The sequence below is a fragment of the Mytilus trossulus genome, chromosome 11, assembly GCF_036588685.1.
Source record: "Mytilus trossulus isolate FHL-02 chromosome 11, PNRI_Mtr1.1.1.hap1, whole genome shotgun sequence".
NCBI classification, from domain to species: Eukaryota; Metazoa; Mollusca; class Bivalvia; order Mytilida; family Mytilidae; genus Mytilus; species Mytilus trossulus.
The window spans coordinates 62,186,164-62,203,784 of record NC_086383.1 but is presented as its reverse complement, the minus strand read 5'-3'; the positions used below and the strand labels follow the sequence as shown (position 1 = coordinate 62,203,784).

Below are 17,621 nucleotides of genomic sequence, written 5' to 3'. Positions count from 1 at the left end.
ATACCACGGACAAAGGCTACCATTTTGAATGAAAGAAAAATACAAAACAAACACACAAGTAACACTAAACACAAGGTTTGAAACAACAAGACAAAAAACACACACAAAAGACAGAATTTATTTGAAGTAAAACTCTTTATTGAACATCTAAAATAAAAGGAAAAGAAATAAAGGAAAGAGAATTAGGTTAGTGTTTTTTTTTTCAAAGAGAATATATATATACTGAAAAAGTTCACAGCAAATTCAAATCCACGCTGCTCCTCACCTTAAAATATAGAGATTTATCCCTTGTAAAGATAGAGAAAACGAAAAAATACAACGAAATAATCCACTAAAACAGACAATCCCGACTTCGTTGGGGTGCCATTTTGTTCTACGCATGAGGCATCCCGAATGACGTTGATTTTCGGTATCCATCGCAATGTCAATCAATTAATTAGCATATAAAGCATTATGCAAATGAGAATTAGCAGTTTATCCCATGCTGAAAATTGTTGCACAATTCTATAAATTTTATTCGTTTTAACGAATTTTAACATTGAACAACCTTAAGGTTTTGGTCGATTTTGTTACTCTGGAAATTTAAATTTCTTCTCTATATAAAAGAAAGGTAAATAGCAATAAAATTATTTTGATTGAATTTGACAGGTTAAAACCAATATTTTGATAGACCTTTAATGTCAAATTGGGAACATGCCAAAACGTGTTCATTTAAATGAAAAAAATACAGGTAACTGATAAAATTTTGTAACGGTACAATAAATTGTTTTACTTTATTGTTTCCATTTAAGATACCATGACTCGTATCAAATAACTGTGCATTTGAAAAAAGACCATAAAAATTTAACTGCCTAAATAAAACTTTAAACTTTAAAATGTATAATATAAAGCGTGAAAAAATCTGATAAATATTGGTAAATTGATATACATTTTTTGTATATGCTTAGAGGAGGTATTGTGGGCGGAGTCAAACACGTGGTCTATTTGATATTCAAATGGGCGGAGCTTATATTCTCATATATCCCATATCACAATAACGGTTTTTACCGATAACTAGTTTGTGTGCCAAATAATGAAAACGTGGAATAAGTCTACTGTAGAATAGATTTAAAAACACAGTAAAAAAATTAGTCGTGATTTCCACATAGGATAGATAAAGTTATATACGTAGACTTGTAACTTGGGATATTTTACATACTCAGTGATACTAATTTATTGTGTTATTGATAACTTATTGTTTTAGTGTTTTAATTTATTTATTTATTCTCTCAAAATTGAAGAAATGGCATCTACAATTACACAGAAAGACACTACTCTAACAAAAATATTTGTTGGTGGTTTACCGTACCATACAACGGACAAATCTTTACGAGAATTTTTTGATAAATTTGGTGATATAGAAGAAGCGGTTGTGATAACAGACAGACAAACAGGGAAGAGCAGAGGCTATGGCTTTGTAAGTATACATCTTTTAGAACTATTATATTATTCGCTTTTAACTTCAAAATTTGATATAATATATGTGTATGCCACTTTTAACATCTATACATACATTCGTATACGGTAGCTTATAAATGTAGCTCATCTTATTAGAACGATAGCTAATACATGTAGCTCATCTTATAAGAACTATTACATTATTCGCTTTTAAGTTCCAGAATTTGATATAATATATGGTTATGCCACTTTTTAACGTCTATATTTCGCTACACAGTACATTTGTATACAGTAGCTCATTTTTCAAGTATACATTTATAAGAACTATTATATTATTCTCTTTAAACTTCCATAATTTGATATACGTATGTTTTACCCTAATTTCTAATGTCTATTTTTAACTACACAGTAGTACAATCGTAAACGGTAGCTTGTACATGTAGCTCATCTTTCAAGACATAAAATCTGACCCTTTAAACATATTTATACTCTGCTTTCTCTTTTAATCGTCTTCCCATTTAATAATTTAAGACAAATAAATTTGATTTTTATAAGCCATCAACACGTTGAAACATTCGATCTTTGTTAAAGATAAGATAAAGTACGTTGATTTACGAGGCAGTATGATTTAAAACTATTTTGTATTTTATACTCTTTTAAGTACGGTACATACAAATACCCGTATCAAGATTACTATAACTGAAGAGAGGGCCTTTTAACTTGCAAAGAGATTTATTTGGAGGCCACGTTTTTCATATGGTATTGAAGAATAAAGTTTTATTATACATTATTTAAGAAGAAATGTGAGCTCTTACAACATTCAGTGATAGAGTCATTTAAAAAAACATTCATGTGAATAATTAAAGTGCGTGTATACATACATTCTAAATATCGTGTATACGTACACAGTCAAACTAAAGATTTTCAGCTCTATTTAATATTTTATGCTTTGTTATACATATTAAAGATATCTTGATAACTTTCTTAACAAAATAAACATGACTAAGAAACAGGTCACAAAAGACCTTGGTTGGGAAATTTTTGGTCTCTTTATTGACATTGAGAGATCTAACCCTTCATTGAACCCCTGAATGTACCACAGCTGTATGACACAACCCTCAATGAACCTCACACATTATGACACATATAATAATAATTGCAGGTAACGATGTCGAATAAAGATGGTGCAGAACGTGCCTGCAAAGAACCAAATCCGATCATAGATGGCAGGAAAGCTAATGTCAATTTGGCGTATTTGGGTGCCAAACCAAGAGGTATAGCAACTGGTCTCTCACTATCTGGTAACCTTCTTTCATTATTAAGATGTTTTTTGTTTCTGCAACATGTTTCTTTGTTATATCTAAAACAATTTCAAATCTTGGGTTCATAATGATAAAGCTCAAGTTAACATATGCATGGTCACACGTTGTGAAAGGTTTGATTTACTTAAACAAAATTTCTGTTATTGTTAACTTTAGTAAATTGAGACCATTTTTGTGTGGTCGAGATAGCATCAAAATTATTTTTAAATACGAAAAAGAAAAGTTACGTGTGCCTCTAATTTTTAAAGAGCAAACGTTTCATGCATACAGACTTCACTTTCATTGTGTTCCCAAGATATGAAATATATTCCGGAAGTAAAAGTACCAAAGATCTAGAGAAGTTGACCCTAGTCTTGCGGTTTATAAACAAAAATCTTTAGTGTTTAGGAAATTGACGTTAACAGAAAGGAAAGTTGCAAACATGTCATCTTTGAAATGGAGGAAAGTATTTATCAACAATATTGAAACTTATACTAACAAATATCTTGTACACTTCAACGCCGACTAACACTTCTACTATTTTCCTTCGCCTTAAGCTAGTACCAAACATGATTTTCTAATTAAGAACAAACAAGGCTGATTAAATTTAACCCCTAATTACATGCAAAAATATCATAAGACCGTGTCGATATTACATTACTAATCAACCAAAAAATTGTGTTTATTAATCTTGGAGTGCAAATCAAAATTTGCCTGTACTGTGGAATGCGCAGAAGACTTAACGTTGTACATTTCACTTTTCAATCAGACGATAAATGTCGATTTATTCAAGATGTGGCGAGCTTTACGCCATTTTGTTGATATGGTAAAATCTTCATGTAGAGTTCAGATTCAAAACTAATAGCTAGCATCGCTATCAACATATGTTTTAGTAATTTATTTCATACAAAAGACACAAGCCTAATTATAGAGCAGGGGATCAATAGGGATCTTCCTTTTTTATTGCTGTCTTAAAGAAAACAAAATGGGGGTCTACCTTTTTATTACCGTCTTTAAAAGAAAGAAAAATGATCTTGACATACTGAAGTATTATCAATGTATCTTTTATAATTGTTCAAAAGAAAGCCGAAGTATTGATGTTTTAGAAATCAAACTTGTACAAGTTGTCTTAATCAATACGAGAGGTGCACTAGATTGTGTACAATATCGGAAGTAAGAAAAGGAGTTCCGAGAGAAATTAAGAGAAGTTTTCACTTTTGAATATTTACACCTGTCTATAATCAAATAATTAAAATTTCCTTCAGTTTGATAATGTGGTAGATAAAGCATGTAATTATCTATTTTGAAGAAGGAGGAATCTGGTGCGAAACAAGGCGTACTGCCTACAAACCTTAAATTCCATTTAACATTAGTAGGCACTTGCTGATTTTGTCACCTCACATGGGATAGAAGTGTTCCGAAGAGAATTTTTTTAGTCCAATTCTGTAGTTGACATGTCATATCGTCATAATAGTTGTTGAAAGTAAGAAGACTGACGCTTGCTTTAGGGGAAGCTATACGGTCAAACAATCTTGATTTTCGGTAGGAAAACAATTCCTTGAGCTACGTGTTTCAAAGAATTGCACATTTTTCAAAGCAACTCATATACTTAAAGATTTTTTAGACTGTGTATACATGTGTACAAGTTCACATTGAGAGTTGAGACGAACTTAGAAAAAGATGACCACCTATATACGGTTTACATGTATCCATTAGTGTTTCTTGGTCAAACACACGAATAAGCCTTGTTTTACATTATGTGGTATATCTATACATTGATTAGCTCTAATTTCGTATCCTTTTCTAAAAAAAATACCACGTTCAATGAATTAATATCTTAAATCTTCGAATACTTTCTTAATTATATACAGAAGATATACTCTCGTAAAAGTCTTGCTTAGAATTTCAAGTAGCATAGAAATAGACATCGAATTTGTATAGATAACATACTAATTCTTACACAGGGGCTGTTAAATTAAATGTTTATTGCAAATTTCAAGAGGTTTTTGAAGATTTGAGGTTTCCAATGGGAACTACCACAAGTCGTTGTTTTCAAAATCAAAGTTTAATAGATTAGTTTGAAAAGGCGTATGCTTCTTCTATGGTTAGGTATGTACGTACGACATTTGTTCTGAAATGTCATATGGATAGAAAGAGTCTAAAATCGAATGAGTAGCAGCAAAAATTAAGCTGAAATTTTTATGGCCTAGAGGTTCACGTGTGAAAGCCCTGGTTAAACGTCATTGCATTGTGTAGGATCTGGCAGACTGATAGTCGACCGTTTTATCAGACTAGTCGAACGTAGAACAAACGACAAATCTGGCAGGATTGGCAACAGTGCAAAACCTTTAAAAGAAACCAACAACGTAATTCCGCACTTAAGACATCGTTTCATGTTGGACTTTTGTCTTTGTTCCCCTATTCTTTTAAAACATATCTGCCCGAAAATTCGACTTAAAGTATTAATATTTTAATACACAAATGGTTCAACTTAGGGTCAGTTATGAATTACTTTCGGTAGAGTTTAATAAAGTGAAATGTTTCATATGGTTCCAACGTCATATTTAGTCGGTTTGCTACTTTTTAATTATATTAATCCCTTTAATTCATATTTAAATCCCTGACTATGTTTGTAAATTAATACGAATCAAACACAATAGCCCTGGCTTTTAATATGGGATTTTTAAAGGTAAGCTCTTAAATCTTAGTGCGATCTACAATTTAAAAATTTTGATTGTTTTCCACACAATAGAATAAAAGGCTTTAGATTTAACAAAGAGGTTTTGACATCAATAATTTAATCAGCTTTTAAAATTTAAAAATCGTCGCTGCGTGGCATGGATCTTTTATAAGGACGGTTCGATCTGTTAGTTTGTTGTATTGCCAACAAGTCTTTGCATGCGGTATAGAATTTCTGTTCAGAAGTAGGACTATAATTGTTTATAACGCCATTACAATAAGAGACATTTTATAACATTATATGTCAATGAAAAATTAAAAATATACAAACATTTAAATAGAAAAGTGTTTATTGACTTTATTAAATTTGTGCGGAACTGTTTCTCCTGACCCGGTTAATTAGTTATCAGTTGTAATTCAATTGAACCCGCGTCTGCACTGATGGTTTTAAAGAATATATTGAATTCATACTCCATGAAATGTCTTATAACCGTAACGAATTGAGTGATTATCATATGTTTACATACACAGCGATGACACTATTACTATCCACGTGACAAAGTCCCTTTCCTGATCCGAAATTATTTGTTTTAATATTTTTTATATATTTTTTTTATGATTCTGTGTCAGAACGGATTTCTTATTTTAATTCTTAATATGATTTTTCTTTACCATCATAGTTTTTTTTAAAAGACTCTTTCAATGTTTTATCTCGTTTATTACAAAAAAAAAAACCGCTCATATACTTAACCTAATGCAATACAAGAAAAAACATATAATATCGTAGTACCCTGAATGTACGTTCGCTACACATCGTTTGTTATTCGGGCTGTTTCACGATTGGATGGGTTTATTCCGGCTAGATTCATCTGATCACAAACCAAGTACTTTATATTAGTTAGAATTACTGGAAGATTCTGATGGGATATTTTTTTTTACATTACTCATAACTTATAAGTCTAAATATAAATATGTCTTTTTTCAGGTATTCCAATAGCTATTAAAACAGGGTTACCGACAGCAGTACCAATGACGTATGCTGGGTAAGTACTTACTGCTAAGAAAAAAAGGGGGGATGGGGTTGTATCAGAGTCGTGTTATTGTTCGGTCTGACGACAGGTACTTGGCAGCAATCTTAACTGTCAAATATCAGTGCTAACTTGTTAAGGCCAAACAAATATGTTATTGTTTCCTGTTACATGGTAGGACATGATATTATGTAGTAAGGATAGCATAAATAGACTTTATAGAGGAATAATCTGGATTTTAACAGAGCTAAACCAATTTTGTCCACCAAATGTGTTCAGGTTAGACATGACCATTCTGGATAGGAAGGGGGACAGGAAACAAAAATATGATTTATTTAAGATAAAAACGATTATATGTGTACATACTATAATGGGTTACTTTTTAAATTGTTATTTGGATGGAGAGTTGTCTCATTGGCACTCACACCACATCTTCCTATATCTATGTATTTTTCAATTTGTATCCCCCCAAGAGTTTAGTATAAACATTACTTAACTGTTATTGACTACAAGTATTTATAAGAATAAGAATAAGATCACAAATTTTGCATAATAACATTTCAAGTCCGGAAATAGGTTCATCATATAGAAGAAAAGGGTTTTGGAAATTGTGATAAATATTACCGAAACATTAATCCGGAATGGGTTCGTGAACTAGAATTTATATTTTCAAAGAGTTTTCAAAATTTAATCGTGTTTGTCAAAACTCATAAGTAATGCATTAATTAATTAAACGAACTACTAATTCAGCTTTGATACATATATCTGTTTACGTATCCCATTCAAAATGAACAAAGTCTAGTTTATGCATCTTAACATGTTATAGATTCGACCACCCATTTTACATAGATAAAAATCACAAAACAAATTTCATGCTAAATCAATGAAAGCTGCTGAATGTTGAAATATATGCCATGATATTCGTGTTATCATCTTAAAAAAATATCCATCAAATATTCATTTTTATTATCAGCATATAGCACATAGAAGGCAACTTGATACAGAAATAAGTCCGGATTGGATCCGGAATTTAGATTATCAGGATAAAGCCAATATATAACGGTGAATCTGATTGGCAGTTTGAATGCTTGATGTGTAGTTTTTTGGTAATTTGTTTTCAAACTTCCGTTTCTGTTTTGCTTGATTTCGTGTGAAATCCTTCTGTATAATTCATGACATGGTCTTTTGGCGTGATGTGAATTTTCAAACGTGGTAAAATGACAGTTTGCAGTATTCCTATTTGAATTTTGAAAATCACAAAACACGTGTTGTTTTTTTATTTTTAGTTTATATTTTATAATTTTTATTTCCCCTTTGTGTGTCATTGATAGTGATTGCGGTGGTGATTTTTTTGCACTGTTATTCAAATGTCTTCCAGACGACAACTTTTTAGACTAATACATCACGTGATTTTTGGTCACATGGGCATTATTATTTTGGGAGAAAATGACAAACTCTGACACTAACATTACTTTCAATAATAACTGCACTTGCAGACTGGATCAAAACCAGAAATATGTCCTTCACTAACCAGAGAGGGGTATATACAGCATAAAAATAAAAATAATTTACGACCCCATCAAAACAGCTGGAATATAGATAACGACTTTGTTTTACAACAAGACATAAAAATGGATAGAAGCCACGTGCCGTGCATTATTGTTAAAATGTGCAGCTTTCACTCTCCAGGTAGAAGAACAAATATTTTTACAAGAAACGTTTCATGGTTGATTAAAAACGACTATAAATTAAAAATTATTTCTTTTTTAACTGATGAAGAGGCTCTAATCGTTTTCATCAAAACACGTTAAAACCCGGCGCGTGCCAACACGTTAAATGATTTTAAAGACGTCTTTGAATGATATACATGCAATTTGACGTTCAATTTTATTTAAGGGTTTGATTATCTGTGAAAGAATATATACAAATAAAACACGTAAAAAATCAATGATTTTACTAGTCAACCGTTATTGACTCCAAAACTTTTCAAATCAAGAAACTTTTGTTGGACTGAAATATATATAGTCGGGGACACATTCCTTAATTTATCACATTTTATTTTATACATGGACAGGTCACAATCTTCTTAATTGTAGAATATATCATTCAATATCTTATCAATGATTTCCACTTTTAATAGATCTTCGCTTTTCAAATGCAATGCATTCATTTCAAACAAAACTTAAGCAAGCGATAAAGGTTGGTAAAATTCTTTAGTTGTCAAAAAGTGTGATTTGTAGACCTCGTTTTAGGTAGACCCAGACGTTTCCGCGATAAATGCTATCATGTATTTAAATATTATCGATTTAAACTGTCGAACATACTGATTAACATCTATTGTCAGATGAAAGTTTGTCAAGTTTGTTTAAGTTAAGTATGTAAACAAAAACCACTGGTAGCCGAACATTCAGCGAGTAAATGTAAATGCGCCATTTTGTTCAACTTCCTGTTATTTGCTCACAGTAAGCAATAAGTTTAGTGTTGCATTGCGTCATTATCTGTGTCAAATTCTCTGTTTGGCGCTAAAAATTAGCATTGTTCATCTTGTTACAATTAGTTTAAATAAACCATTGAGAGAGGTTAAATACCGTTGAGTATAGAACAATAATAAAACGTAAACTTTTCCCATCGACCCGTTTGACATGTTCAATATATTTGCGCTTTAGCTCTCCTTATTTAATTTGATGTTTACGAAATTATATGACTACGGGTATTTCATTGTTTTTTTTCCATAAGATTAAAATACTGTCAGATCTTTGGCTCAAATTCTTAACTTTATTAAGTCAGGATTTTAAATTAAATTGACGGTATTTTTGAAGTTAGTGTAATAACAACGGAAGTTTATCATTTTCTGCAACTGTTTCTTCTATTTATGTTGTAAATTGTCAAGAATTTGTTGAAAGCAAAAGGCAGGCATTATAATTACACTATTTCATCTTGTAATGAAGAATTTCAACACCCAGTTCTCAAATCTTCCACGCACAAGCTAATTAAAAAGTTAAATTTTCTCTATTGGATATAAGTAAAGTGAAATCTACAAGATATATCTGTGTGTACATCAAACTACGATAAGATGTTTATATATAAAAAAGAAGATGTGGTATGATTGCCAATGAGACAACTATCCACAAAAGACCAAAATGACACAGAAGTTAACAACTATAGGTCACCGTTATATATACGAGTTTCTAAGCACTCTTTTTGGGGGAAAAAATGAAAATTTACAAATCTGAGTCGAATAGATATGATCTTCAGCTTACCACAATTAATTATATATTTGACATCGTTTCACCTCGGTTCAGAGGATCTAAAGATGATACTATGCAATATTTACTTACTTTGGAACAAGTTACCAGAAAATCATTGTTTCATTTAAAACAGGAGTCTGAACAAATTAAAAGGGGTACATTTCATGAAATGATGAAATATTTCTCTGCTTGAACGTTAGAATGTCTATTTTTGTTAATTTCTCGGATATTGAAGAAAGATGCTTAAATCTGATATTTGCATCAATCTATGCAGGTCGAAATTGAAACATTCATATTAATAATTCAAATCTTGAAGCTCTCTTGGTGTTCATTTCAAAACATTGATTTTATAACTATTATGACGTACTTTGGAGCTCATTTCAACACATAATAGAATGTAAACATAGCATCGTTAATCAAAGCATTCTTTCCGTTTTTATTTATGTTTTTTTTAAAGAATTAACTGTTTCGACTTAAGTTGCATTTATTTTCACGTGGAGAATTATGAATGTTATACAGTCTTGTTGTTGTTATGGTGCTAAGCGATTCAAATTATTTTTTCCTTTCCTTGTTTTGAGGAGTTTGATATCTGTATTGGATATAGATTTTTTGAATTTTTCAAAACTTGAACATTCTTAAATTTCTTCATAGCGATTGAAATACGTATCACGTGTTCGCGTTTTGCTTGTAATCGTAGCGGGAACACATTATCTCTGAATGGAAGAAGCAACGGATAAAACATGTCGTACGAACCGGACGTAGGGGGCATTTTCAAAAATGATAAATCCAGGTTATTTTTTACATGGTATTATTTTTTTTCAAATCTGGATCCGTTTTTGCCATTTTGGTGCATTTTTGAAATAAAAAAGTTTCAGAAATATCTCCCAAAAGATATAAACATGTCAAATGACCTATACGATAAGTGTGAGAGAACTTGTCTAAAATCTTAGTTTTCCTGATTTAAATGTAAACAGATAAAACATTCTCAGACTAAAATCCCTCAACAAACATTGGGTTTACAATGCATTCAATCATACTATTGAACTATATATGTGTGTACCTAAGCTTTTATTTCTATTTCAATACTATTTGTGAACTAAATAAATAATAAAAATAAAAGATTTTGTATAAGAAGTTAAGCAGAGCAAGAAACATTTAAAAGGTTTTGTTTATTTTTCATCACGTTATTTAAAAATTTATAAACACAATCAGCTGTTTTTGTTTAAGCACCTTTGTGGTATGGAACCTACTAATCATAGGAATGGGTGACCCGAACTTAACACCTACGTGTATCGAACAGCTATTTTTTGAAAGATAAATGAGATGGGATTGCGTTAGGATAAATTGCTCATAATGTCTCTGTCTAAGCCCCAAAAATGTAATAACCCCTCCCCAAACACGTAACATTTCACCATTTCTTCCTTAAAACTTATTATTCACCAAGATCGCTATGTTTATGTTCAACTAGAAACGGTCTGGGAATAGGTTATCCGAATATCGGAAAGGAGAGTGTGCATTGGGTTAAACTTCTACTTAAAACACGTGACGTTAAATTTTGAATTCTACAGCTAACTATTGCGAACACCTACGTCATTTGGATTCTTGTAGATTGTTGTCTCATTGTCAATTATACCACATCTTCTTATTTTTATATACTAGTAAGTAGGTTAAATTCAGAACCTTTTTATTTTAAGCTAATGCTAACCAATGTTTTGCCTGATGTTTGTCTGGGAATGCACGTTAATGACGTAATAAACATTTTAGGCCTTTCAAGTAACAATAATATCCAATTTTCAATTTCATCGCCGATGGTTATTTATCGCTGATTAAGGGAGAGACAGTTAAAGACAAATTTATCATTCACATGTGCAAGCGCCAATTGTTAACTTAAAACATTATTTTTCATGGAAACAAATATAAAGCTATAGAAACTTGCTATAGAAACTTGATGTTCAGTTCAATGCCAAATTATTGTGGTTTCTGGGGATCTTGCAATAAACCACCAAGACGCTGAGACCAGAAGATACACCACAACGAACCTTTGTAGTTTTATTTTTACTTTTATTTCAAACCAACATCCTTAAGTAATAATAAGTTTTAAAATTTTTTGATGGAAGACATTATTGTTGCATACTAGTCTATCAATGCCATATGCGATCAGATCTTCTCAATTAGACAGAATTTTGTTCGCATACCTTAACACAAATCATCATAACTTACTAGAAATTTAATTACCTGTCCAGCCGCGCGTGTTGCACCGGAAATGGATCTTTAACATCCGTGGAACAGTTGGATTTCAATGAAGTGAATACGAACAGAGGTCCCTTTTGCGTTTTTCTCTACGTAGAAACTGCCGTATTTTCATTAAACGAATTAGACAAAGATGTTAAATTGAACCCACTATCTCACAATGTTAATGATGAACTTTGAAGTAAAAGAATTATTCAAATACCACTTGTAGAATATGCCATTAATGCTAGTCTACTCGACCGACTGTTGATTCAATTAAGAAAAAAAATTACAGCTGTTTCGAAAAGAATCGGGTTTAATTAACTATATTTCCAATGTAACGGCAGTATTTTAGATTTAGAAACACAGAAATAAATGCAATTAGTTATAATTCACATAAAGGTGCAGGGGTGGATACAGTAAATTTTAAAAGGGGGTTCCAACCAAGGATAAAGGGCCGGTTTCAGCAACATGTACCATTCAAAAGCATTCAACGTCTAAAAGGGGTTCCAAAACCCTGACCTGCCCCCTCGATCCGCCATTTTAGGTGTATTATATAAATGAAGATTACTTTTCAAAATATTGAAATATTTGTCACTGCCGCAAATAAATGAACATGCATTCGATGAATTAATATTTTTTCAGATTATTTTCCTATTTTTGACTAGGGAACATACACCTTTCTCTACGGGACAGACTTAAACTAAATAGCTAGCATCTATAAAATCTTGAATAGTTGTTAAATATGCTTTGTTTTCGGATTTGAGCCTCCGGAAAATCGCATTCAAACCTACATGGGTTTAAATAATATATTGCATTTCCGTATTTTCGGATTTCAAGTGGTTTTAAAATGACACGTCTGAAATACAGTCCAATTGTTGTCCTACAATGTAATATCGATTTATCGTTCATTTTTATGTTGTCTACTAAAAATTCAATTGATATTTTCAAATTGTCGTCTGCACTGAAACAAAGGGCACGAGGAAGTCCAATATATATGTATCATGTTTGTGTATGGTATTTGGTTAGATTTCTAGAGTTATGGAGGTTCTCCGGTGTTCTTTATGCTTCGAAAATTTAGTATATTCACTCCGTTCTTTTCTCTTTATCGCTTTTCTAAACCATATATATTTATAAAGTTTGTTAGAGTGGCTATATTTATATACATAGTTGTACAAATATCCTTACATATACAGCATTACATTTATAATAAACGCAACGATTCTGAAAAGAAACTGTGGAAACTTTGATTATTCATAAACTTTTAAAGGAATTCACCACTTCAGTTTTAATTTTAATGTCTCACAAAGAAATAGTCCTCTCATTTTGAAAAGTGATTCTCAAAAAATGTCATTGGGTCAACCGGTTTACAGGAGAGGACGGTAAGGTCCCCGGATGTGATATTTGTTCTTTAAATAACCAGTATTCCGTATTGAGCCTGATTGCGTGTTCTTAGTTCTCTTAGGGGTAAAATTCCAAAATATACAGAATGATAATCAGGTGTTTAGTACACACTTATTGATATAAACATAGACAAAAATATTATTTTTTTTTTTAAATAATCCAGGGTGAATGAGCACTTTTACAATTAGCCCAAATAATTCTACTGTCTGATCTAAGAAAACCTCTCGTGTAAAGAGAGCAAAGTGTCGGATTGTTAACCTTTTGTATTGATTTAAATAGAAAATATTTTAATCAATGTCCTCATGAATTGTATTTAAAACAGAAATGCTTTTTGGACGACCTGCATTTCTTCAAAACCATTTTGTTTGGAGGGGTGAGACGCTTCTTGAATGTAACATATAGGGGATAAAAAGGGGGGATGTGGAATATAGGTGATAACAATGTGTAGGGATATGAGATAGGCAACAATAATTCGGGATGTGGGATATAGATGGAAAATAATTAAGATGTACGGGGTTAAGTAAGATCTGACCAAAGAAGGGGAAAATATAGAAAGTGGGGACACAATAACCTAAAAAAAAAAGGGATTTGTGTGTTGAACATCCCTGTGTCACTCCTATCTATTTTCTTTCTTCAAAATAATCTCAGAAAGGGGGTAAAACTAAAAAAAAGTGATTGGTGTCTAAAATGAACATCTATTGCGTTGTGCCACCTTGTGTAGATTAAGTAAAATAAAAGTTGCACTGAATTAGATAGAGTATGATATTAAAGTTGTCGAATGGAAATATAAGATTTCCGAAGTCATTGCTATTTTCTGAATTACTTTGCAAAAGTTTTCTTCGCTGTGTTTAAGCACGAAGTCAATTTTGGAGAGAAAAAAACACGCCAGGGATCGCGACAGTGATCCATTAACTTGATACAAGACGATATATTTAAAATTCAAGGCCAGTTTAACACCTCTCTCAATACAAGAGATCGTCAATATTGTTTAGTCTGAACATTACATTTTAACAATATTTATGTTAAACGGGTAATTAAAATTACAACAATTTAAAAGGCTTTAAATTATACCATTAGCTTTTTTGCTTTAAATTATACTATCAACGCCATTTTTTCACAGTTATTATCCCTAACTATTTATCATTTAAATTGATTTTCAGTTGAACAAGATGATTTATTGTTGTTTATTTTATTTTTCAGTGTTCCACAGTATATCTATCCGTCAACTGCCTACGTCTCAGCAACGACACCAAACATGTTAGCGTCAAGTCTATCGTCTGCTATTTCACCAACAGCTGCCGGACAATACATTGACTATTCAGCGTATGCCGCTCAGTTCGCTGCCGCCAATGCATACGAAGCCGCTTACCAATATGGAACATCTGCTAATGCATTCGTAACGCCCTCTGGTGCCGCATATACCTATGCCATGCCTCAGCAAATAGCAGCTGGAACTCCAACGATTCACTTTCAACCCCAACAGATACAAGCAGACAGGATGCAATGATGACGTCACATAAGTAGATACTTTTAATAAAATCAAACTCCGCCCAGTCACCGGACGATTTATAAACTTTGTAAAATATTTTCGAAGAGAAGAACTACATATTCTCGATCTCTATGCAAAAAACGTCTGTTATAACGAAAGAATCAAAGATGTTTAATGTATGAAAATGTATATTGTTGACTTTGATGTAAGCTCGATGGATATTTGATTGTTGCATTATGGGTAAATGATGTATGAAAGTGAAGAATGGCATACAAGTCAATATTGTTAATATTTAATGTACAAAAATAGGTATATATTGTTTATAATATTATAAGCTTAGCATTTTATCGTCCAATTTAACAGTTCACATATTTAATGTTATTATTATTTATTTATTGTTGTTATAATGGTTACTCCGTCCAGTGTGCTCAGCCTTGCCTTATCATCTTGGTCACGTGAACACTGCAAAGGACAAATATGGGGAGGACCATACAAATCTCGCTAACGTCTCACGTGACTTATAGTTTGTCATGACATTTTATGCTGGATCGGAGGACATTGTTAGCATAGTCTCATGGACATATTGTTATACAATGTTTTATTATGTATTAAAGGGACCACCTCAAAATTATTATCTTTATTTTTAAGTAATTCAAAGTGTGAAACACTTAAAGTATAAGAAAATTTTCCGTCCTGTGAAAAGGCGATTTTTCTTTCTTAGTGAATTCAGACAAAATATGTTGTTTTTATTTATTTGACACAGGAGATTGCGGGATTGATGCCCTGAAAATTGTGGCGTTATCCAATGAAATTGAACGTTACAAACAGTGTTGCATTCGAATATAATTTTGAGTTGGTCCCTAGTAGTGCCCATTTGTAAATACTCCATTATTATATTAAATGTTGATAATGTTATTTGTTAGAAATTAAGGAAATGTAGACTATGTTAGACTTAGGAAATCAAAATAGTCAAACCGAAATTAATAGAATTTATAAGTGCTAAATATTCAAAGTAGTTCTAGTAATGTTCGCCAATTTCCTGACAAACCTTACACTTAATAAAAACAAGGTTACTCCAATATTACTCTTTTAGATAAAGGTTTAGAACCTCATTAAACATTAATCATTTTATTTATTTAGTCAGAGGATCGCTATAGATTCACTTCATTTTAACTTAACGAAGTCCAAAGTATTATCTTTTGAAATAAAAGAAATCCATTTCATAAATTCGTTTCGTTTTTTTTGTATTCCATCTTTTCGGTCGATACGGACGTCAGAATACATGTTCACATTACTGATCATTTATGCATGAGAAGTAGTACAATATCTGTGATGCTAGCTATGGGTGATATTGTACGTGAAAATATTAATTGTATGGGAACCAGTTTGTTACAGAATGTATTTATATGCGAATGAATTTGTATGGCTTGCCATTCATTGTAGACAAATAGGTCACGTGATTATGTGTCGTGAAGGTGTCGTCCAATCATTTCATAGTATACTAGAATCTCGTACATGCATGATATATCATATGTAAATGTTAAAAATCTATGCATTTCTTAATTTTGGAGAACAAATTTTAAACATATTTTGGCTTTAAAAGTTAAAACTGTTTACAAGAATGAAACATAACAAACCAAAAACAACGTTTGGAATTTGAAATAATATTGAATTCTAGATATTCAATTATTTATTAAATTTTCTGGGAAATGGTTCAAAATCATTACCCCTTATGAGTTCCCCGTCCATTTCCATAGATTCAGTAGTGTGTAGTTCAATTCATCTTTTGTATTCGGAACGTCAAACTTAAATTATGTTACTTTTCTGAACATTTTGGTTAATTTTCGATGCATTCCAAAGCGTCTAAATTTCGTTTTGTTCAAATACTCAGGTTTTTTTGCCAGTTTCAAAAATCAAAATAACATGAAAGAATATGGGTATAGAACAACACTTCATATTTTGCATTAAAATCTTGATCAAATTCTTATACTATGATTTATTATTTTTTAGTTGTTTTGTTAACTTTTTACAACAAAGGGTTTCATATTTTTTCTTACAGTTGAAGCACAAGAATCACATTGAATAGTATTTTGTACGAAACGTTCAATTTGTAAACTTAGCCTAGCTCTGCATTATTGAATATCATATCAGTATAGTGGACTTATTATTAGGACGGTGTACAGCCGCATTCAAGCATAATCATTATGTTAAAATACAAACAATTTATTATGTTTAAATAAATTTACCTATGTTAAAAATCATAAAGAAAAAATAAAAATTTTAAATAGATTTTATTGTTTGTTTGTATATTTATTATGGTGTATCCTGTTAACCTAAATATGGGAAGTTGTATGAAAGACAGCTTTAAGAAACCAGTGAGCTTAACAAAATCAAAGGGAGATAATTAAAGTATGTCATCTTGTTCTCTTATGGACAGTTGTCTCATTGGCAATCATACCACATCTTCTTTTTAAAATATAGTAGATATGGTTCCATACTCGATAACATAAAATCAAAACATGCATAGAACGAAACCAAAAACAAAGTTAGAACCCTGTTATTGCTACTTATAATCTCAGAGTCATTCAAAATGGATGAAATGACAACAAGTTCTATATCAAACATATTAGATATGGTGCCATTATACATAATACTCAATCAAAATATGCACCGAACGAAACACAAAACAAAGCAACAACCCTATTATTGCTGCTTATCATCTCAAAGTCATTCAAATTTGATGAAATGACACAATATTGAAAGTTCTTTATACAACACATTAGATATGGTGCCATATTCCATAACA

General features: G+C 31.4%; 1 protein-coding gene across 2 annotated transcripts; it reads left to right on the top strand.

Moving 5' to 3' along the window:
* The first annotated feature begins 1,035 nt into the window (after window positions 1–1,035).
* LOC134691388 (RNA-binding protein 24-B-like) lies at window positions 1,036–17,104 on the top strand. Of its 2 annotated transcripts, none has more exons than XM_063551907.1 (4): window positions 1,036–1,456; window positions 2,600–2,738; window positions 6,403–6,460; window positions 14,527–17,104. In XM_063551907.1, the coding sequence occupies exons 1-4, from the start codon at window positions 1,283–1,285 to the stop codon at window positions 14,831–14,833; spliced, it is 678 nt and encodes a 225-aa protein (XP_063407977.1). In that variant the 5' UTR covers window positions 1,036–1,282; the 3' UTR covers window positions 14,834–17,104. The 2 variants fall into 2 exon arrangements, with proteins under 2 accessions (XP_063407977.1, XP_063407978.1); XM_063551908.1 differs by having other exon boundaries at window positions 1,037–1,456; window positions 2,600–2,711.
* The last annotated feature ends 517 nt before the right edge of the window (window positions 17,105–17,621 follow it).

What these genes read in the sequence shown, in the direction of transcription:
- LOC134691388 (XM_063551907.1), top strand. Translation starts at nt 1,283, where the DNA reads ATGGCATCTACAATTACACAGAAAGACACTACTCTAACAAAAATATTT. An exon ending in AACTGGTCTCTCACTATCTG is followed by an intron (nt 2,739 to 6,402) that starts GTAACCTTCTTT and finishes GTCTTTTTTCAG; the next exon opens with GTATTCCAATAGCTATTAAA. An exon ending in GTACCAATGACGTATGCTGG is followed by an intron (nt 6,461 to 14,526) that starts GTAAGTACTTAC and finishes TTTATTTTTCAG; the next exon opens with TGTTCCACAGTATATCTATC.